The sequence below is a fragment of the Syngnathus acus genome, chromosome 5, assembly GCF_901709675.1.
Source record: "Syngnathus acus chromosome 5, fSynAcu1.2, whole genome shotgun sequence".
Lineage (NCBI taxonomy): Eukaryota > Metazoa > Chordata > Actinopteri > Syngnathiformes > Syngnathidae > Syngnathus > Syngnathus acus.
The window spans coordinates 1,521,876-1,546,029 of record NC_051091.1 but is presented as its reverse complement, the minus strand read 5'-3'; the positions used below and the strand labels follow the sequence as shown (position 1 = coordinate 1,546,029).

Genomic DNA, 24,154 nt, shown 5'->3' with positions numbered 1-24,154 from the left:
GAATTTCATTCACATACATAGACGAGAAAGGGAAAGAAATGGAATTTTACAAGTCATTTTAATAGCTTTGAATGCAGGTGTGAATGTGAGTGCAAACCGTTCAGGGTGCACTGCAAGGACTGCTGCCCTCATGAGGATTAGCGATCAATAAATACAAGATATCATTTAAGATATAATAATGCTGATATTGCCTTTTCCGAAAAATGCTTGTTTGATGAGAGTCCTACTTTGTGATTCTGCACGCAAGTCAAACATCAACTTTTGTTTTTCTATCTGCAAACTTGACAAATGTCCATCGCCAAGCCAAACGCAGACCTTCTACCATCTGTTGCTGTTCTTCACACGCCAGACGCCAGACACCAGTGTGTGTGTGTGTGTGTGTGTGTGGGAGGGTGTCTTTGCCCACATATGCCCAAGTGTGTTTTCTCCAGTTTGTTGATTTAATTTGTTTTATTTGTGCGTAATTGAAATGTCGTGATCCACATGTAACATAACCAAATATTACCAAAGTAAACATAGCGTAGCTCCCAATAGCTGGATAATAAAGTGGCAATCAAGCACTCTCGCTGTCATATTGTAGTCAAGTGAAAAATTGTTTCAAGACATTTTTAGGGGTGCTTCAGTGATCTTACAATAGATTTTGTCTTATTGCTACCAAACTACACAAATTAAACTCACTCCAAAATTCAGCCTCTGAACCAGTTCCACAGAGCAACATAAAATTTGCTAGGTATGCGACCCCAAAAAAATCTCAAAAACTTATGGCTTAATACGTGCAGTGCAGTCTTATTTAGTTTTTAATAAAGAATTTTTTGAACTGATTATCATCCATCCATCCATCCATTTTCTGAAGCGCTTAGTCCCCACGGGGGTCGCGGGAGTGCTGGAGCCTATCCCAGCCGTCATCGGGCAGTAGGCGGGGGACACCCTGAACCGGTTGCCAGCCGATCGCAGGGCACACTGATTATCAATACTCTTTAAATAGTCCAAATTAAAGTTTTGTGTCATAATGCAAAGCAGCAATGCTTGCACAAGTGCGGGAATGTACACGCGACTACGACTTGGTTTTCCCGATGAATTGCTCGGATAATAGAGTCCAAAAAGATTGGTTTCTGCTTTTCATACACCGAGGGTGTCCTATAGCCCTAGAATGCAAGATTACCTTCTTCTCAGTCTGTTACCTTTTGGTTGACGAATTAAATATTCGGCCAAGGTTCTCAAGTCACTTTAGACAGCCGCCAGTTGGCTCTGACCTTCTGTGATTGTCAGTTTGACACCGAGCTCGACAAAGGCCAGACAAACACTTCGTGCCGTGTTTGTTTTACGTACAAATATAGCAGCAATACCAACGTGCAGGTGCTCGCTCGTCTTTCGGTGGTGTCGACTGGTGAAAAGGCCACCAGACTAGGTGCAAATTGCAAAATTTGTCATCGCACCGCACTCCTCCTACCGTCTAATTCGGGATAGTTTGGCAGTCTCCGGTGAGGCATGTGAGCAAGCATTACGCACACGTCTAGCTCCCGTAGACAAACGCCTCTGGCAGAGATGCTGCGCAGTGCGGATACAAGCCAAGCCTGTCCAGACATAGACAGTGACACTCACTTGTTTTCCGGCCCGGTGTGGCTCCTTATACTACTGAGGTGAAGTATCCAGAAAAGAAGCGTAGTCAAAATGGCAGCGTGATTTTTTTATATGGTTGTGACTTGGCCATCAAAAAATGGTGGCAGTGAATGCCTGCAGACTCAAGCTCATTCACACATGAAACTATGTCATTATGTCCACCACCGTGGGTCAAAGAACAGGTCGGCAGTTTGAAACTACACACAGCTTTCTTGTGTTGTGTTCACTGACCATTTGGGAACACTTAAAAAAAAAAAAAAAAAAGACTCTAGGTACGAAATGAGTCAGCGACCTCTAAAATGGACTTGAGCTCTCCCGGCCGGCCTCGACAAAGGAATTTGGTGGTGTTTATTGTGAGCATGGCAGCACATACGCAACTATTGTTAAAATCAAAGTCAACTTACAAATAGACATTTTCAAAACCTCCAGCAGAACATTTTTTCATTTCAGTTTGTCATTTTGGTCCGACTCAGACAGTTTGGTCCCAATTCCAGGGCTCGTACTTCGATGAACTACTACAAGGAAATTTGCGTTCACTGTGAAACGTTTGTAGAGTGGGTACACCACAAAGGTGTTTTCTAAAATAATATAATAATCGTCTTTCTAAGAAGCTGACTGAACCGTGACTCACCAAAGTGGCTACAGCTGTCGTCTTTGAACACAATCTTAGTTTGAAAGGTTTTTCTAGCCGTCTTCCGTCTCAAGCGTCGCATCTTATGCTGCCAAGCTGTCACTTTGAGAGAGAGAAAACAAACGCTACTCATGCTCCAACAGACAAAATGGTGAATTGGATCCACCGGTGACAGCTCGTCTCGGTTTGACTAAACAGTGAATGCTGCTTTAATTACAAACTTGCCAAGTTGACCCGAAAAAAAAAAGATTCTAAAACTTACTAATGGGTGGTTCAGTGGTTTGCGTGTTTCCTTCCCGAGGTTCTGTGTTCAACTGCATCTTTCAAAATTCCATGTTATATGCATCTAAGGGTCATAGAAGATGGAGAATGTTTGTCTATCCGTGCCCTGCGATTGGTTGGTGACCAGTCCATGGTGTACCCTGCTTCTCTCTCCAAAATTCTGTTGGTCTAAGGTTATGAGTATTGGAACGATAGCACCGATGAAGCTCTTTTCTTGACTGTGTACAAAGAAGGACTATTGTGTCTCTGCGACATGTTAATTGAATGGCGCGTGAAGTAGAGAGTGTCGGAGGTGTTCTTGTTCCCGCTTTTGGCACACTGTCAAGCACGGAAAGAGCAACGCCACCAAGCTGACGACGTTTCGACAAGCGTGAAAAAGACGCAACCGAGCAGGTGCTCGTCAAATGTGTACGTGTATGATAAAGAAGAAGCGGCGGTCGTTATGGAGACGAAGAAGTGGCGCATATCTTAACAAACAAATGGCAACAATGCAGAACTAAAATGTGTCAACATCTAATGATATGCTGGATTTTAAACAAAATAAAAATGACTTGCTTTTGAAACTGCAGCAAAACAGAAGCAGATTGTGCAGACTTAATCGTTGATTGCTTCAAACGTGAACGAGGGCTAAAAGAAAACTGCATAGGGAATGTGTTGCAGTCTAGTGGATGGCTAGAGTTCAAAACTAGATAAAAAGGACTGATGTGAAAAAATGCAGCTAAGCAGTAAGGATAGAGGCAGCTTGGAAGGAACAAATGAGTGACCCAGCTCCTTGGAACCTCGACATTGATGCTGTGGAGTGACCATGCCGCTGGAGCACTGGGGTTGAAACCAAAATAAAAGACTTATTTGAAGAAATGCCTTGCAAGAACAGAGGCAGCCTAGGCTGAAGAAATGAGGTCGCATGGATCCCTTGAACACAAACATGACATCACAATAATTTGGAAATGCCGAAAAGGTTTTCACAGAACACTTAAATGGACTCAAATTTAACTTTGTTAACAAAAGAATTGGCCTCACCTGAAACTTGAGCTGTGGGATCACATCGCCCTTCTGCCTTTCTAGAGATAAAAGGATGACCGTTTTTGTCTTCCTCTCGCTCTCTTTCAAAACTTCTCTTCTTTCTTAAAACTTCTTGGGGCTTCAGTTCATCCTGTTCTCTTTTTTTTATCTCTATGGAATTCTCAAGGTTTTTTTTCTTTCTCGGCACGTTCTGCGGAAAGATCTCTTGCTTCCTGAAAAGTTTTATTTTTGCTTTTTCTCCCTTTTTGTTGGCGCTCTCACCCTCAGCTGCAGGGGAGAACTCAAATTAATTTGTGGTTTTCGGCTATCAACCACCTGAAGCAACAAGCTAGCTGTGTCTCTATGCCTGAAGGTCAGGAAAACCACCCGTGTGGTCCTGATGAGGCTCCCAGACCACAGCGAGAACACAATAACCAATATCATTCATCATCTAAACCGCTTACTATGGAAGATTAAAACCAATATTTGGGGAAGTAAGCAGTTTTTCCACTGTATCTGTGGGCAGGTACTTCAGAGAACCAGCTATTTTATTTGAAACACTTTTTAGTTTGTTACATTCCCGTCATGCTGAGTCATAATGCGCAGCCCCCCAAAATGCAATAAAGACAAGCATGATTTCACTATTTTAAAGCCTTAATCAACAGCTGAAAATAATCCTGTTTCAACAACATTCAATGAAAAAACAGTGAAGGTCAGTTAGTGCTCCTACTTAAAAATTCACACTAATTGGAAGCAATTTTTAATGAGCTTCCGTGTCGAAGGCAGCGGTAGTTTTTTTTTACGGAACTTTTTTGACAAAAACGAAACGGACAAGGGAAAAGTTATAATGGCACCCAGTGAAGAATCAACACCCTTTTTTCAGCCCTCCCGAGCCAATTAGCGTTCAAAGGATGTCGCGTTTGACATCAGGCTGTCAACAGAAAAGTCCATGCTCATGTTTCGTGTGTGCTTATGAGTCCGTTGCCCTTTAAGGATTGTTGCGGAGGGTCATGCGAGTTCATTGAAAACTGTTATGATTGCATTTATTTCCTGCATATTTTATAAACATGATTCATTTGAACCAGAAAAAGCATGAAAACTAATTAATAGACTCTCATTGGTGGATATTAGGAGTCAAACATTTCATTTGGATTTTTCAAATTACTGTCCCACAAATGTGTAGACACAATCTTCCACCTAATAATAAAGATAATATGACTGTTTATAGCTCCGTGTGAAATCTGACTTTTTAAGTACTAGCATTCATTTGCAGTTTGGACACGGACAGGGTGAACATTTCCCTCTCAAGTAGAAGTCTCAGAGTCTTCGGAAGTCTCAAATAAGACCACAGATAGTCCCTGGATTTGTTGGCAGTCACTTCAAAATTCACTACATATAGTTACAAAGTTGTTAAGTTGGCAACAGAGGGTCTCGCTTTGTGACATCGCCGGCAGAAAAGGGGATGTGAGGCACGGATGCTATCGGTGTAGAGCAGCTCCCCGAACGACGGTCAAATCAAACTTTTTCCAAATGTAGCGCTGACGGGCAGAGTCTGTTTGCTGAAGCGTAACACAGCATTGAAGTGTGTGAAATGAAGATGCAATAATTCAGTTGTCGGGCATAAAATTGGACATTATGCAAATGCGGCTGATTTGGGTTAATGAAGTTTACCTTGCGTACAGAATGTATGGAGGAATAAGCCAGTGACACAATAGAAAACAATGCAATTAAGAACGCAATTAAGCACAAGTGGAATAGGAAATCATGAAAAACGTGAATGTAGACAACATTGTTAAGTGACCATATGGAAGCATCTACTAAAAAACTCAAGTTTAAACCACCCACAATAAAAGATGACACTGTGAAAGAGCATACCAACTGCATGCTCGTGAAAAAAAAGTCAGTCTACTATTGCACACAGTGATGAAGTAGCTCTTTGGAAGAACTTCACCAAAGTTCACTCCTCTTGTGATTAGTCTCTTTCAACAAACTTTAGCAATTACCTCAATGGTGTGCTTTTTTATGTGCCTTGTGTAATGTGACAATGCTATTTCACCCAAAACATGACAGTGACCATCCCCAAAGAATCAAGCAGAGGGAATTTGAGGGTTTCCTCTTGTCAGCTGCACTCAAAAATCAACGGCACAGCTTTATTTCAGAGCTGGTTGTTGGAAAAGTCCTGCAATTTTATTGCACTACAGAGGCTCCTCAATTCACAATAAATTTCCGTTCCAAGTCAGCAATGTAACCTGAATTTATATGTATTGTACTCAATGCCGTACCTGCGTTTCCACAGCTGTAAAGTCGAAATTACAGTCAATATTTTGATGAAAATACTTCTAAACCATGCATTTAAAACTATCAAATGAAAAATAGTATGGCGCAAAAGTTCAATGCGTGCTAATCGTACCATCGTAAACTGAAGGACCCCTCATTGAAGATTTGGTATAAATCTGGTGCCAAGTAAATACAGGGATGCTAGTCGTTTAGCTTTGTATGGTCCTTTCATCATCCATTTAAAATACTACCGTAATTTTCGGACTATAAGTCGCACCAGCCATAAAATGCCCAAAAAAGTGAAAAAAAACCATATATATGTATATAAATCGCTCCTGAGTATAAGTCGCCCCCCCACCCAAACTATGAAAAAAAACCGCGACTTATAGTCCGAAAATTACGGTACTTGAAAATGTATTTATGACCAAAAAAAAAAGGGATCCATTACCAAACTGCGTTAGACAGAAAGTCACGTCGGATTGAAGCGAGTATAATCTTGATTTAGTGATACTGCATACCAAAATCTATGATACCAAGGCACTTTGCTATGATTTCAATCAAAATTACCTTTAAATGAATGCGGACATACAGGGATGCTGTTTATCACTGTCAAATTTGGTGACACCGGGCTTTAGGTTAGAATCACTGTCGAAGCTGGCCCTCATGCATCTTTCATGAAGACTACTACTGGATTTGCTTTTCTGAAGAGGCTGCTGTATGCTTTCACAGCATGTGATCTGTGGTGGAGGGGGACTGAACCACCATCCCCACCTCCAAGCGCAAACGGCCAAAAAGGCTGAATGGAGATTCAGCAGATTCATTCAAATAAATGAACTTATTAGGAAAATTGTACATTCATAAAATGGGATCACAAGATACAAAAGCTTCTGCGTTTTCCCTTCAGTGGTAAATGCTCGATACCACAGCTTTCTCATGTCTCCACAGCTCAGATAGCACTCTGATATACGTACCTTAGCTACCAAAACTGTGGTAGACTTGCCCCCCTCCCCACTCCCCACACCAAGTTTGTGCCATTTAAGGAACCTTTGCTGTGTCAAAAGGCGGAAAAAGGCCGACTTTTAAAGGCAGTGTAAAAAGGCAGTGAATGTGATACTACCTAAAATGGTGGAAAATTGCCGGTTCTGCTCCGTCCTTCTATTTTATGTCAGTGCCATTTATAAACAACAACATGGAACAAAATGCCTTTTTTTTTACTAGCATTGTAAAAAGAGTTTGACACAAATGGTGTCAGAGCTCAGATACTTCGTCAACTTCATCCATTCAAAGGCTGAAAGATGCTGGCCTTTAAAGGTACTGTGAAAGGGACTAGACACACAGAAGGGGACTTGACACACAACCTCCGTTGTGGTCCCAACACTTTGACTGAAGGCCGAATATTGTCTGGTCAACTTTATCTCCTCATCTCATGTCCTAAATCTAGAACAGCCACATGGGCAAAGAGGGAAAACACAATTTTGTACAAGGAGTCCAAAAGGGCTTTAGAACACTGGTGGTGTCACATCTTGATATGACCTCTGAAAGCAGAGAAGTTGCCAGAAAAACAAAATGCAGTCTTTTATGACAGTAAAAGGGGTTTCCAACCTATTCTGTCAGAATTGCCCAGTTGACTTTATCGACCCATTTTATGTCATTTATTTAAAAGAGTGACAAAGAAAATGATGGCTTTTGTTGGAACTGTAAAAATAAACATTCAGAATCCACTTGTACAACTGACCTCAGCTACCTCTGTTGTCTTGTATTGATGATTTCAAAAATCAATACCATTCTGCCACAGATAGAGTACAACAGCAGAATGCAGTTCTTATCAACTGCAGGAGTTTCTAATTGTTCAAAGTAAAGTCGCACAAAAGAGTCACTATGAATCTCACTGATCTTCAAAGTGGGAAGTCAGCGCTGGGCCAGTGTTGAACAACAGTGGGCAAGTTAGTTCCCTTTGACAGGACTCCAGTTTTGATCAATCGTACAGTTTTTTTTTTTTTTTTTGGAGAGCTACTCATGGGCCTCAAGAGGAGCCCAGTAATGGAAGCAGGAAATTTTCAATTACCAGCAGACTCAACCTCTTGAGACATGCCTCCCGACGGTAAATACAGTAAATGAAACGAGACGAGGCGGACGAGACGAGACAACATTTGTGGCGAGCCAGGGGACAAACGTCAACGGCGTGGTGACAGTGCCAATATCAGTGAAGAGATAAGATGACAAGACAAGAGCAGAGGCGTGGTGTTATTAGGCATCGGAAATTTGCATACTTTGCCAAAGGGGAGAGAAAACAGCCAGCGGGTGCTTCTATTTAATTAGCAAGCAGGAACTGTCGGGAAGCTAATGTTTTCCTTTCTACACCAGAACATCGCAAGTTTGTGCAATCCAGGTCAAGCTAATCATGTCTGCTGCAATGCATTTGCCTACTTCTCCTACTTTTGTGCCCAAAGGCTCCTTCTTATTAGACGCACTTTAAGTGACTCATCCCAGTCCCATTCAAAAGAAGGTCACAAGGGATGGGGAGTTACTAAAGGTTATTTGGACCACTGCGATTTAAATGCAGGTAAAAAGTCCTTCATGCTGTAAATTTGGCAGCAATACGACAACAAAATTAAGGACAGGTTTCATTTTTATGGACTCCAAGAAATGGCCAGTTACCTTAAATGTCTGCTTCAAACCCAAATGACAGACCATCTGTCTACTTTCAAGGTTCTTGATAGACAAGTCTACCGAAATGTGTATTGCGGTGTGAAACAGGTTTTGAGGGCTGAATTTTTAAAGGCTCGCTCCTTACGAAGGACCCTATAGAAATGGTCAAAATGACAAAGTGACAATAATATAATCAAAGGGCTTCTGTCCCAGATGGCATCGTATTGATCACATTATCAGCGTTATCATGACTGCACATACTGATCTCCTTGGACCATCATTATTCCATATGGACAGGCCGTTGACGGGGGCAGTCGAATAGAAACAGCAAAGGGGATCGATGGCTACGCTGTGGCGGCAAGCTCTCCTTGTGGGAGTTATATTATTAGATTCCATACAATCTGATAACCCTTTTGCTTTTGATTGATCTTTTCCATTTCAAAGAGCCGGACCCCTGGATCGATGCTTCTGCCCTGTAATCAAAGAGTGAAATGGTGTTTTTGTGTGTTTCATAATAAAGAAGCCTCACTCATTGTCCGGGTTACTTCTACCAATGCTGTCTTGTCGACAAGATTTCATTTATCAGATCATACTGAACGAACAAAAAAAAGGCAATGATTTCATCGTGGCACAGTGTATTTGTAAAGATCATCTCTAGCAACCATGAATGTAATGAGATCAGAGCGAAAAGACCCTAAAATGGCTGTATCAAACCAAAATGGCGGCCATCCGTTGTGTTTCCAGTATGGCTTATTTTATAAAGGTTTACTCATGCCAGACAAGGCTACTAAATTTTACATAGCCCTAGTGAAACTGGCGTCAAGGGCTGAAGTTTTAAAACATTCTGGAGACAAGTTCCTTTAGTAGGACCTCCAGGCTGCACTCAGACCAGGCATATATGATTCCTCCTCAAATCTGATTTTTTAGAGCTGACTCTCCACAGAGTTGTAGCAAGTGTCCCAATCGGATTATGCTGTGTTCAGGCAAGGCTGGATCAGCAAAATACATATAAGTAAATATTGTAGCACCAAACAGTAAGTAAATATTGTTTCCAGAATGTGTTCATCTTCAAGTATGGCTTTTTTAGACTTTGTGTGTAGGTCTGCTTATGCCAAACCTCTCCATCGGATTTCATGTTGCTGTAAAACTGGCTATGAATTGAAGAGCGAGTGAGCAGAAAGATTTTTCCACCGGGGGTTGTTGACATAGTTGCGTTATCTTTTCTGCTGCGTTACCTAACGTAATGCATCCAGTGATATACTGTGTTTTCCGGACTATAAGCTTTTTCCCCCAAATTTTGAACCCTGCGGCTTTTTATGTGACTCGATTTCTGGATTTTTACTGAAAAGCTTGACTTATTCTTCTCACATCCGACTAATGGAATTACCGAACACGTCATTGTGGAACAATGAAAGTGTCAGAGTTCGCCCTCAAACTGAATATTCATTAGCCATGCTGAAGGAGGAACTGACTAAGAGAGAGAAAGAGAGAGAGAGAAAGAGAGAGAGACAGAGAGAGAGAGACAGAGAGACCGACAGACAGACAGACAGACAGACAGACAGACAGAGACAGACATCATTAAATCAAGTGCGAGGCAGGTTTGTTGAGGTTTTGATGCCTTTTTTGTAATGACTGAAATTGACATGCGACATTGTCAGTTTGAAAACAAGAGAGCACATAAGCGAGGTAATCACATTCGACATAAACTGAGAAAACAGCACCGCGTGATTCCCGTTTGTGTCATTTTGAAGGAAGTCAGACAGGAAAGAGTACTTGAGCTCAGAATTGCTCTCCTCAATAGCCATCCATCCATCCATCAGTTGTTTTAATAGCACTTGTCCTCATTAGTGTTGCGGGTGAGTTGGAGCATATCACAGATTACTTTTGGCGAGATAAGCACGGTACAACCTGGAGTGGGCGCTAGCCAATTGCGCAGCACATAAACAATCGACCTTCCATCCATTTTCAATCGTGCCCTGGGTGGGATGGAACCTTGCCGAGCTCACTTTTTCACACAGAATCTGATGACTCCATCCCAAACCCTGATTTAACTGCACACAATGATTATTTGATCCCAAGTGTGACTTGAACCGGCCACATGAAATATTTCAATCGTACCGGGCGGAGAACCAATCTGCAATCAGAACACAGAATAACCTTTAAGGCTTAAATAAATTAAGTCATTCAATTAGCAAAGCGGTGGCGGTTTAGCCGTCTGGCAGGCATTAGCATTCACTTGGAGTTGTGTTCATGCTCGATAAAGGCCTCTGTAGTTCAGAATTCAAAAGTCCCAGCGGTTGTAGGATTTGGAAATGAACTTCTTTGAACTCTTAACTTATTTTGTCTGAAACACTGAGCATCAAACATATTTAATAACTTTGGGGCTCAGGTTCCATCACCTCTAGTAAAAACAGCTGTAGATGTTTCCTGCAGTGCAAATCCAGACTTAATGCAAACCATTTGTAAACAGGAATAGATCATTAAAAGTATTAAAGTAAAGTAGACCTCATTGGGAAATTTTGTTTAGAAAGTCATTCAAATAGCAATGGACCAGTGACATTTGTTGTCCATTTTCAAGGTAGGCTCACATTTTATTTAACCTTGTGAGGCAACTGTGGTGTGACTTTGGAGAAGTCACTTATCCCAGGTAAATGTTTCCAATATATATTACCGTTTTAATATCATTGCTCACTTTCTATTGCCTGTCAAATCTAATTATTCAGGGGGCTGCAATATTTGGATTTTCCCACTCACTTTCTTCGTCTTCCCGTCTCCGACTCGACTGACTCGCCAAACCCCTCTGACCCTGTCGCAGCTGTAAAGCTGCCCATCATCCACTTTTAATCATTAAGCGGTTTCGAAAATGTGCTGTGAAGTGCCAATCGTTGCTACCACGTGCCAGGCGACTTGAGCACACTGATCATGCAATTCTCATGGCAGAAGACGGGAGCGTCCAAGGACGCTATTGCCAGGCTCTTTGAGGGATGCACTGACACGTTTGCTCAGCCGTCTTTAACTAAACGGTCTACCGTGGCCACAAATGAGAGTTTGGCAAGATGTATCCCCCTCATCCCTCAGCTAGCGTGCAGTTGTGGCTCTTCTCTTATGCATGAGAGGATGCGTCAAGTATGATCCATGCATGCAGAGAGGAAGTAGACATGTCACATTGTTCATTTAAGACAATTACCATAGGAAGAACCAATAATGAAATACTTCAGTAGTTTGGGGTTGGTTGACCCTTGAACTGGCAAAGTTCATACCTGGATGGTCTCACAAATTTGGATAGCTTCTGACCTTAACTCTGACCCAAAACTAACACCAACCTTAACTCTGAAGGCTAACCTTCAACCTCTTGTAAATATGTTAATATTGTGACTTCGGAGTGAAAACTGTATTGGACAATCTCTTTGGAGATTCCAGTCGTCCGCTTAAAAAAGGAAAAGCTGGATTCCACGGGAAAAAGCTCACAGCTGTGCCACTTCCATTTCCAACACCTCGCTGTGACCAATGCCATTTTCGCCAGTTGCTGTAACAGCGGAATTTATTTGATGTGCTGGTGAGGGAGTGGAGGGGTGGACTATCAACTGGCTTGCCAATAAAATGTCTTCTGCTCCCCGGAACTGTCGATTGGTTCCACCTTATCTACCTTCAACATGCCTCCGCTGACTTCGTTTTCATGGAGGCTTTTCATTGTTTTTGCACATACACGTAAAAACATCAGTCATTAGTCCATTGCTGAACAAAAACACCGGTGTTTACCAGGCAATTAAGTTCAATCGAACATTCATTAATTGATGTCGTCGTTCTAAACTGGGATATAAGCTAACAACTCGAGTAAGCCTTGGATTTGACACATTCTGATGACTACAAAGGAAATGTCTAATGCACAAGAAATGGTAATTTTCTCATCTGCGGAGGCAAGAAGCGGGTGGGTGGGGTGAAACTGATCGACGCCGCTGAGTGCTCCTCCACATCAGGACTCTCTAAACAATTGGGAAAATATAGACGACAAAGCCCGGCTGGTGGAATTGCTCTCAAAAGGCTTTGATTGAAAGCGTATGTCAGGCAATCAAAGGCCTTGTGTATTTCAAGTCGAGAGGGGTCGAGTCGAGAACGCGGTAAATCCGCCCGCCCTGATCTGCTATTCAGAGCCTTGCCGGTTCTTCTGCTTTCTCGATTGCAGCATTGTACTCCAAATTGAGTCGACGATACATTCAGTCCAACGGTCACGGAGCAAATATCGAGATGCAGATCATGCAGGTTTTTTTTGGGGGGGGGGAGAACTACCCTGTAATTAAGCGACCGCCTGTTGGCTTGAAATGCTGCCAGAGTAGCAATAAAGGCTCCCCAACACCTGCTTGCTTCTCTGAAAAAAGATGTCACAGAGATTGCTAAAAATAGTTTGACTAGCAGCTTGACTCGCTCCAAACACTGTGATGTTGCGCACGCTACATCCCGCTTCTCACAGGTGCAAAAATACAACACGTTAAAGACACCATCACAGTGTTAAAGTTGTTCAGCGTGATGAACGCTGTGGTGGTGATCACCTTCGAGTCACCTTTCCCTCAACCAATTTGTGAACCAGCCGTAAACCCGAAAGGGTTACGGCACAAAAAAGCAATTCTGCCGCCAGTCAACACTTTGTCAATGACACCCCAGGTTGCGAGCGGTTATTCCCAGACTCGCGTTGTCATGGAAACATTGCCATCTGAGTCTTCTCATCTGTCACTTACCATTATTGGCTGCCGCCATTGGTAAATGGCACAATCACAGATGAGATCGTTGCGAGCTTTTGTCTTATTACGCTAGCCCCTATTGATTAGAAGCTACTATATTTATAAAATACAGCGACACAATACGCCTAAGAGACATAGCTTGCACAAAGTCCTTCATTTTCTCGATGTCGCTCTGGAGATACGGCCACATAAGCGACAGTAAGAAACCTCTTGTTAAAAGTCTAAAGCTCGTCTTTAAGCTCTGCACTTGCTATCCCAAAATGGTAATTTTGGAAGTTCGATGACGATGACGTCTTAAGAGTGATATTTTCACAAATTTGACTGTCAGCCGATCGGTGAAATTAAACCAATGACGTTGACATCTGTCGGCTTACAGTCAACGGCTCATCGATTGCCACCACATCAGCTCTCGCCTTGCTACAGTTTTCCACGAGGTCAGACAGCCAAGCGGCCCAGTGGGGGACCCTTCAGTAATCATCAAAAATTAATCAGGCTCTCTCTCTATTTCCCCCTTTTTACCCTGGCCACTATATCACCTGCATTAACCCCAGCATGGCTTTGAAGGGGCACATTTTTAATCACCGAGGCACTGGAAAAGCATCAATAATTGAGACTTTTATTCATTAAACAACAAAGGGAAAGCAAGAGGGAGCATCCAGGAAAGAGGATTCTGCAGGGTTTATCCAGTCTAAAGCTGGACAGGAAAGCCTGATCTTTGGGAATTTGCACTGAAATGTGAACGGTGTTTCTTGCAGTGTGCTGCTACATGACGGATGTGTGGGCAAGTGACAAGTGTCACAAAGGCACTGAATGAAGATGATCTCCTTTTTACTTTGACAGCTCACGGAGACCGCCCTTTGATAGATTTCGTAAGAATTGATCGCATTTTATTGTCAATTCCAACATGAAGTATATTTTGTTTTATTTTCTCAGCGTCTCCACCACATTGTCCAGTGAGGGAGCGGCCTTCCATTTTCTATATTATTGCCCGCTTTTATTGGATGAAAGGACATGAGCTATGTTTCTCTTTTGGTCTGCTCTTGATCGCTATTGAGGCAAAAAGGCAGATTTTAAAGTGGAACAACAAATGGATGGAGCCACCAGGCTGAAAGGACTCTTTTATTTGTCTGTGTTCTTCACTCTTTTATTTATTTATTTATTTATTTATTTGTTTTTACCGCATTTCTCCTCAGCTGTATGCGCCAAGTGGGTATTGTTCATAAATGCAGAGCAGCTGCCAGCAGCACCTTGCATACTAATGCATTCACGGGGAGAATATTTATTATTGCACCCCAAATGCAGTTAAGAGTGAGCCGCAGCCCACCCTGGGAAAAGATACCATTAATCGCATGCTTGCCTGCACACTTTATTTTTTAAGATAAAAATCTTCAACTGGCCTATGTATTCAGAGACGGACAGAATTGAAGACGAAATATCTTTACAAGTTGAATTACAAACTGGGTATTGAAATGAGCTGCTTTAAATGGAAATTGCTTGCCCCAGAGTGCACAAGTGCAAATAACAGCATATTTGTTACACAGCCTTGATTTTAATTTACTACAGTGACCAGAATGGGGGGGAAAAACTGTTTTTCACATGAAGGATTAGGACTGGTATCTGTGTTCATTTTTCCCTGTGGTTTATTAAAAGCAGATTCAAGCAATATTCAAGCCAAATTTAAAGGGTTTTCTTGGACCATGAAAGAGCGCAAAGGCTTAGATGATTAGATGAGGTCTGATATAGATTATTGTCATTATCTTGTGGTGCGGGGTGTGTTAAGATTTATTCGTAGTCCCAATTAACTCAAGGTTTGGGGCTAGCAATTGTAAATATTATAAAGTAATATAAAGTGTTGGCTCTCTTATTGCAGAGCTTGTCAAAAAATACAAATTGACATGTGGTTTTCCAACGTATGCAACTCTACACTAATGTGTTATGTTAAACCTGATTGCGCATATGCAACATCGACTACATGAATGAACACCATCTGGTTTCTATTTTTGCAATGTGTCATCAAAATGCTGAGATTTTCTTTTTCAGGTTTAATTCAGACGGCAAATATTTCTTAGGTGCATCTCATTAAAAATACATCAAGAAAGTAGCACATGAACATTAATATTTAAAAAGATTTACGTGATAAAAAACAAGCTTGAAGTGGAATTTTTTTTTTGTCTTTGAGATGCCAAGTTTCAGGTCATTGGTGATGCGGTTAAGAGAGGCAAGGTTCACCCCGGATTGTTCAGTAGTCAATTGCAGAACCAAAGTCTTGTAAAATCAGCTTGTATCATCTTAAGCTATCAAAGCCTCAAGACTCAAAGTTTCCATAGCTTGCGTGTGAACTTGGTTTGAACTCGATGTCGTTAGTCAGACTGCTATAAACTAAAGATACCATTTTTTAAAGCAAAAGTCCCAAATACACCCGCAAGTCTGACAAATGAACCACGAGTCATCGTTGCACAGCCAGTTATTCAACTGAACGCTGCGGCCGATAATAGCTTATTGACCAACGCGTGAAGTGAGACCGATGCTGCTTCGTGGATATTTATGATTGCTAAATATTCACCACTGGCACCACACACACCACCCATTTATTTATTTTTCTAGCTAAATTTTGAAAAGATTACTTATTGTCAATATTTACAGAGGTTAAGGTTAATTGAGTAATGCACAAAGAACCTCAGGACAAATTACAAAATTAGGGATGATCAATAGGGACCCCATAAAAAAAAAAGTTTGATTCTGTCCTTTTCCATTCTTTTATAATGGGGCATACATATAATCTACTTGTGGTTGTGGAACAGTGCATTAGTCAATTAGTTTCAAATGTGAAGAAAAAACATAATATAAAAGTACACTTGTCAAGGGCAGTGAATGTTAATTACCCCCCCCCTTGCATTTCATGTGCACCTCGAGGCTGAGCTTTCAATATTCCAGTCCCAAAAAAGGCTGGTGTCGGTTAAACCTCTCCCCACATTCCTTGTACACAGTCATGAAGCAGCTGCTATCAGACAAACTCGAGGTCATCGAGTTAGCTTCATTCCTTAATCCAAACAGGAAGCAGCTGTCTTCTTTGGCAGTCTTGATATCTTCTACTATGTGACCGGATACCAGTATTTTATGCGTGCCGGTATCGGTTTTATTTCGGTATTTTGGGAGGTTCCATTGGCGTTCATTCAATAGGACTCGTGGCCTGAGTAATTATCCACCAACTGCGAAGAAAGGACTAAGATTTAGATAGTCTGTGACCAGTGTCTTACATTTGATGCCATCTTTTTGTTCTGTTTGACAAAAGCAGCACTCAGTAAAGATCTATAGATAACTACTTTTGAGTTTCTTTTGAAATGCTTGTCACAACATCGCCAGTACAGTTAATTAACAAAGGTTTCATGACGTTTGGATCCAATTCGCAATAATGGACAATTTTAAAAAGCAGATTTATGGTTGAAATTTGGAGTTAATGCTGTATTGACATAGAATACACAGGAGATGTGAGAAGCACTATAGTCAGGGTGAGCTCAAGTGGAAAAATCGAGTTCAAACCTCCTCCTGCAGCTTTGTCTTCAGGTAATTGTGTTACCACAGACAGGAACTACATTCTCAATTATACTTCCACCCGTCTGTACATTTGCCATGCCTATTATCCACCCATAGAGTTCAGGGGGTGCAGGGAGCTGCTGTGCCAGCGACTAGAAGAAAAACAACAGACAATTTAAATTGTGTTCACTAACTTTGTTTTTTGAAAAACCTCGGCTAGCTGGCTGTCCAAACTGATTGTAAGCCCAAGCTACAAAAAAAAAACCCTGAATGTCAAGTCTTGCTTTCCCCAGAGGGGTGCTCTGTGCATTTTTAATAAAGCACAATAAAAACAAGGACGTTTATGCAGTTCAAGACCTTCAACAAGGCTTAACTGTGCACCCACACAAAAAAAGAATGAAAATCGCCAAACAGGAGGTCAGGTTTCATTCAAAGAAACACTCAAGTAGACAGACGACTTAGAGAAAGTGAGGGATAAGGGTCTTTTAGGTGAAATTTCACCATGAAGCTAAACTTCACAGGTGAATTAAATTTGACCTCTACATTTTGAATGCACATGTCCAACCTTGCAATGTTTCATTTCCTTTTGCACAAAACTCAGACTTTATTAAATTTGTATCCACACACAGTAACAAAAAGAGTTGTTGAGCGGCATAGTATTGTCCTCTGAGTTTATGGGTAGAAGTCTCTGGTGACTCCGCGTTTGAATGTCAAAGGAGAGTTTACTGTCCCCTATTCCACCGAGGTACTTAAAGCTGCCTGCTATTTCTACTGCTTTGTTGTTGATGGTGACGTGGTACAGGAGAGTGGAAGGACTGATTGTGATTGTTTACTCTTTTGTTTAGTGACATTTTAATGTAGGTGGCTGGGTAGAATGAGTGATGACTTTGTGGCCGTTCAGAAAAGAATGGTTCTCTGTGAGGAGACCGAGGCTCATACTGGTAGTTTGTCCTGGCAGATGAGCTGATGCGATCAATGGTGTATACAGGAAATGACTCAATACGCAGCCTCGTGGGGCTCCAGAATGTTTCTGAGCATTGGTAATGTTATTGCATCACATAACTTAGAGTTCAAGTAAACATTTACAGTTTGATTTAAGCAAATAAGGTCTATGAAAAGCGGGTGTAAAATTGGCGCTCCTCTGTGGAAGCTTCTTTTGTGTTAGAGGATGACCTTTGACCATGTTCAATCAAGTATAACATTTTGAGATTTCACCTAAATATAAAGTGCATTATAGATTAAATTGATATAATTATTATTATTATTGTATTAGTATGTGCTGCAATGATCAATTTAGAGTCTTCAACTGCATGGTTTTGGAGCGTGAGAAACAAGCATGAGGAGAACATGACAAGCCCACACTGGAATGCTTGAGCCAAAATTTAAACTGGAGACCTTTTGACTGTTAGGCAGATGTGCAAACCACTAATCCCCAGTGCTGTAACTGGAATCAGAACAACAAAAAAACAACTCAATAATGGCCTTTTTCCTGCATTACTATCTACAAGGACACAGGCAGGATGTACTACGTGGTTATTTCATTTATATTCACACCCTCCACTATGTGTCCTTCAGGAAATACTAGCACAACGGACAACTTTGACAGTGTTCTTCCTTTGCATCCACTGGGGAAAAAAACTTTGTTCCTTCCACCCCTCCCATGATGATGTGTGTTTAATAGTCAGCTCCAGCTACAAAGACTTTTTTTTTTTTGCGTCAACCACATCTCCTGATGCCTCAGTAACATACTATCGAGGCTTTCAACAGAAGATGGAAAAGAAGGCCCAGCAAGGTAGACAATTTTTACCTGTGGAGCGAGGCTCTTCTATTCCTTTTTTTTTTTTTAGGTATTTGATCAGAGCCTTTCTGCGGTACTTGCACTTCCTGTCTTGGCACCAAAGCCATCATTCAGTCATAGTGGAGGCTAACAGCGTGTATGTTTTTATATAGAGCTTTTCATATACCGGGGAATGCCTTCAAGCTTGTAAAAAGAGAACCTCCCTAGTGGTGCTTCTTTTAAACCTACTCGCTTCTATGGAAGATTTACTCTTTAATGTTTAATGAGAGAGGGTGGCTTCAGTTCCCACCATATGTGCCCTGTGATTGAATGGTGACCAGTCCATGAGTAAAAGATCACTCATTCATTCAAGCTTTTTTTTTTGTCCTCAACAGGCTTCTGTGTGAGCAGTTGACTTTTGGCGACAAAAGACCAAAGTCATATCAAAAGCAAGTTTGGATAGTGATATGTGCGGGGCTTGACATACTATACTTCATGCAATGCAATGAAACTCAACTGACTACAGTAAACCCTCCTCTATCACGGGGGTTACGTTCCAGAACACCCCCACAAAATGCTGACTCCACAATATAAAAATACACAAAAATATATATTTTCTTTTAACCCCTTAACAGTCCATAGTATCGCATGCAGGACAGTTGCTATTTATAGAACAAGCCGGGGAATTTGCGTCACCAACAAATATTCATATAGTGTTCATTTTGTTTGAATTGCTTACTACCACGGATTGTCTGCATCTCAACACTTTTTGATTTCTTCATGACTTTAATGCTGTGGATAGCACCTCGACATTTTATAGGTTGTGGACAGAAACTGGGCACTTTTCAGCGATAGGTATATAAATATACTTGAAATGTTTACATTGAGCTCAAAGGCAGCAGCGCCTCTCCAGTAGCCAGACACCCTCCTAATTGCCGTCAGCCACCGAGGCACAGATGAAAGTTTGACTTTGTCGGAGTAAGTCGAGCAGCAAATGGCGAAACCTCTTGAATGGAAAAGCAATCCCCGCATAATGATACCACAAATCAGATTCTCGCCGCTGCGAGATTGCGTGGCAAACAATGGGGACTTTATGCCGTCGTTTCAATTGAGGCGTTGTGATATGAAGTGCCGAGGTGCACAGTAGTGGAAATTAATTGATTATGTCCGTTATATTATTCCACAAAGAGACCTAATTTGTCTCTCTTAGTGTATTGTTGTGATCTATTATGTTGGTTCTAATGACTTTACATCATATGCGACTTGCTCGTCTGTCACACCAGGTCTCACCAATGTTAATTCTTTTTGTGGTAGAATACACAAACAATTTGATAAATAAACAGTTTTTATAACAAAAGTGTATTTGAATGAAATGTGGCATGTACCCTGTGGAGCAATATCAAATGGGGTTTGGCTCTTATTTCTCAAAAATATTTAATATTAGATATCTGTCATTTTGAGCAGAATTCAATGGGGAAGAAGAGCTCTTTTAACACGATTCAAATACATAATCTACTAAAGTCCCCTGATAAGGTACTCTCATAACGTCTGTGCAGTGTCTCTTTAAAGTATATTGCTTTAACTCCACCTGTCCCCCAGAAGAAAAGAAAAAACACCTAGAGATGTACTTGGCCAGCTTTGGACTGCTCCATAACATTTCCATATCTCACATTTGACCTTTAATATTTTGACAGCAGGCTGAATTGAGAGGGTGAGACAAAGCCAATAGGATTTAACTTGTACGTATTTTAGGCTTTATCTACCACATGGCTTCAATCTACGCTATGGCCAAAAACCACCATATTTCCTCAAATACTCGACTGTCAGTTTATTTTCTTAACTGCAGCGACTACTAGGGGTTTATTTGATGCAATTCAACTTTCGGAGGACACAAACAACATAAAAAGCTGCATGATTGAGTTACTTGTAAAAGCATTGCAGTAATTCTAATGCGAGCTGTATTGTGATATGCTTACTTCGGTTGGTATTTGCGGCACAGCTGTGAGACCATGCATGTTGTGGTGAAGGTTTGCTTTACAGCTGTGAAAACATGCTGACATGTACTTTGTAATAACATTTCGCTTTTTGCATGACGCCCATGTCTGAAGACCATCATTTTATTTTGCTTCAAAGAGTATTTCATGTGCAAAACCATCAACATCTTTTACATACCAGAATAATCTGTCTGCCAACAGGGTATAAACCTTCCACTCGCATCTGAGCTCCTTGTTTGCTCCTCCATCTTAAGGGCCTGGTGGGCTCCCTGGTGGTCCTTTTGAGTGTCCAAGAGGCCCGGGGATTCTTTGAAGCACCTCTTACGTGTGCTTATAGAGTCAGAGTCCCATCTGTTAGAGACAGACACAAGTAGCATTGTATCAGAAGCAGTATTTTGCGCGCTTTTTCTTTGGCACAGAGGGGGTATGACAATAAAACAGGACATGTAACTTATTGTGATTGTGACGCACATATGATGTCTTTGGCTTTTTTGTAATGCATCCATAGACAAAATGAAAAGATAGCCTGTGACAATAAGCAAATAACAGGGCGTAATTTATTGCTGTGGTGTAGCATCATTATGTGTCCTTTTTTGTGACCCCACCACATAGAGGTCAATTTCATAATCGCAGAATCAGAAAGTCCCCTGTCCCTGTTTTGCGTTTTATTTGGCTTTTATGTGATGCCATCACAGACTAGACAAAATGTGACGACAACCACACTGGCAAAAAACTTAATCCCTAACAACCATTTGCCATGTGGCATTGAAAGTCTACAGACAGATGGCCTTAACCCTCAATGATGACAGCATGTAATTGTTCAATTTGCATCAGGCGGCGGAGTAAACAATGAAGATGTTTCCGTGGAGGGATTAGCGAAGACAGGAGGAACGGGGAAAAAAAAAAAGCACAGGTGGGAAGTTATTAGCATAACAATGCCAGGTCGATGTACCTGCCGGCTGTTCGCTTGTGTTTAGCAAGCTATTTTACCACAGGGATGAATAATGGTAGGCTCACGGGTGATGTTCACCTTCAATTGGGGGGAACATGACTCATGTGCTGGAGCCAATGGAAGCATGAGGTCATATTGTAAACCACTGCCAGGACTGAAAAGGTTACATACTGAATACTATTTGTTGCTGAGAAATTCCGGATCCACACTTCTACCCATTTATTGGTAATATAGTTCATATTTGTGGATATTTACTTCTCGAGACAAATCGTGATTAATCTGCATTCTATTTCCTGCATTATAGTTTGCGGTTTTACACTCTTGGTCATCACTGGTCCCACTTATATGTTGGCATTACAAAAAAGCCAAAGTAAAAGCAAACGCACAGACACTTAGTATTGCTTGTTGCTATGCTAGCATTACATCAGCATGCTGAATTATGATTGTTATGGGAGGAAGGGGATTCCTGTACTGATCATCTGGCACTCACCCTGACGCAGTCTGTTAGTGAGCATCGTGGCCCGTTAGCATGAAGTGAAAAAAATAAAATCCCCACAAAGACACTTTATTCCGAGCCTCTCTGCTGAGTTGTGCGCTGTTGAAAGCATATGGCTGCACACGATGCAAACACACATCTCCTGCCAAGCCCAGGTACACTGACAAAGCGGAGGGATGAAGTTTTCTGGACTTAACTTTAGGGATGAAAGACACTGGTGCAACTTTTGAGAGGGATCCAAATGGGAAACTGTAGTGCTTTTTGGAGTTGGCAGCGTGACGATGCTCTAAATAGAAGATTCAGATGAACACAATAGCAAAAAAAAAAATTTTTTTTTTAATGAATTCAGGTGGACATGTCTATCAGAAGAGGACACATTATGTACTGCAATGAGCAATGATGGAAGCCGATGCTGGACTGACAAGTGTCCGTCTGGGTTGGACTGAAATAATGACGAATGACAGATTGATCAAATTTGCATGCCCATCTCTGCTGAAAAGCATATTGTTCGTTCCCATCGAAACCTAAAACCTTGTTTTGCAAAGGTGATGTATTTCCCACCTCCTGAAAACCAAGAAAATTGACGACATTTAATCAGAGACATGTTGAAATATTAAACAAGGTGCAATTTGTGCATTTCTATCAGCAAACCATGCATCACTTTGACAGGTTTCAGTGTGCCTGCTACATCGAAATAAAGTGTTATTTTGGGTTTCAGACTGTACCCGCTGAAGAGCTTACACCGAGTAACATACTGTAGCTGACAAGAAATAATTGCCAGGTGCACTTGTCAGCTCTTGGTGTAAATATCAAAACTCCAAACGGCAGTCTTATGTGTGTCACTGAAAGATAAAGTGCAATATTCATTTGATTTTCAACACCTTTGGCCTCCATTTCAGTAATATCCGCAAAGGTTTTCTTTCGTCAACAATTTCCAGGTGAAAATGTATTTTGGATGTTTCCAACATAACCAATCTAACAGAAATGTCTTGTGAAACAGGTCTTACAGAGAAGTCACAAAGGCTTAATCTAGATCTTTTTGTAAACATCGGAAAGTTGACTACACCATTTATTCGACACATTTGAATACACCAAAGCCGACCGAGACAGTCCTCAGAGAACTGATGATACCGCACATGTCTTCATCTGATCAACTATATCCAAGACAATGTTGTCGATATCAAAGACAGTCAGTCCAGAGTCTTCAAGAAGCCAGAAACCATTTCCAAACAGAATGACGTCAGTGTTGTTCTTTATTTCCAGATCCCCCAAGTGAGCTACGCCTCCACAGCTCCGGAACTGAGCGACAACACCCGCTACGACTTCTTCTCCCGGGTGGTCCCGCCGGACACGTACCAAGCGCAGGCCATGGTGGACATTGTCAAAGCCATGCGCTGGAATTATGTCTCCACCGTGGCCTCGGAGGGCAACTACGGCGAGAGCGGAGTCGAAGCGTTCATCCAGAAATCTCGGGAGGATGGTAAGTGAGTTGAGAGAGCGTGTGGGTTGGGGGGGTGGAGTGCTAAAGGTGGCGGCGCAGATTTTCCCTTTCATCAACTTATCCGAGCGGACATATTGTACTATGCTGCAGAAAATTGCCCAGGAACATATTAATTAGTTCCAGAACAAGGAAAGCGTTGAAAGCCCTTTGATAGAATCTCTGAAAGGCTTCTTATTGCTTTTAAAAATGACAAGGCTTCATATACGCAACATCAATGAGTTACCATATGTAACATCTAAAGGGGTTGGAAGCATCAGACATACTCTGCTAGTCATCTTCTATAGCCTTTCCCAGCAAAAGCTTTGGCAAGAGATGTGAGGTACAACCTTGACCACCCACTACACAAATGACGAGTCACAGACAATTTAGAGTCGTACATGAACCTAACGTTTGCGTTTTTGGAACATGGAAGCTCGGCAAAGCGCCAAATAAAATCTATGCAAACTCCACACAGGGAGATCGGAGGTGGGACCCAAACCCTGGCTCACAGAACTGCGCGGCAGACTTTACCCACTACTGCAAAGTGCTATATGCTATCATTTATTTTTCCTTTTCGCTCGGTCGTGTCAAGGAATGCGGTATGGAATCCACTTGTGTATTGATTAGCAGCGCTGTCTTTTTGAAAAACACATCCCCTTCTGTAAAAGTGCAGTCTTTATATTATGTTTGCAGGGTATGAGAAAAGAACCTTGCAGATGATAGA

General features: G+C 41.6%; 1 protein-coding gene across 2 annotated transcripts in view; it reads left to right on the top strand.

Annotated features, from left to right (window-relative positions):
- Window positions 1-24,154, top strand: part of LOC119122841 (metabotropic glutamate receptor 4-like) — a 91,565-nt gene that overhangs the window by 25,271 nt on the left and 42,140 nt on the right. For both annotated transcript variants that reach the window (XM_037251444.1, XM_037251445.1), the window contains exon 3: window positions 23,214-23,430. In XM_037251444.1, coding sequence (XP_037107339.1) covers window positions 23,214-23,430 — 217 coding nt within the window. The remainder of the gene's footprint in view (window positions 1-23,213; window positions 23,431-24,154) is intronic.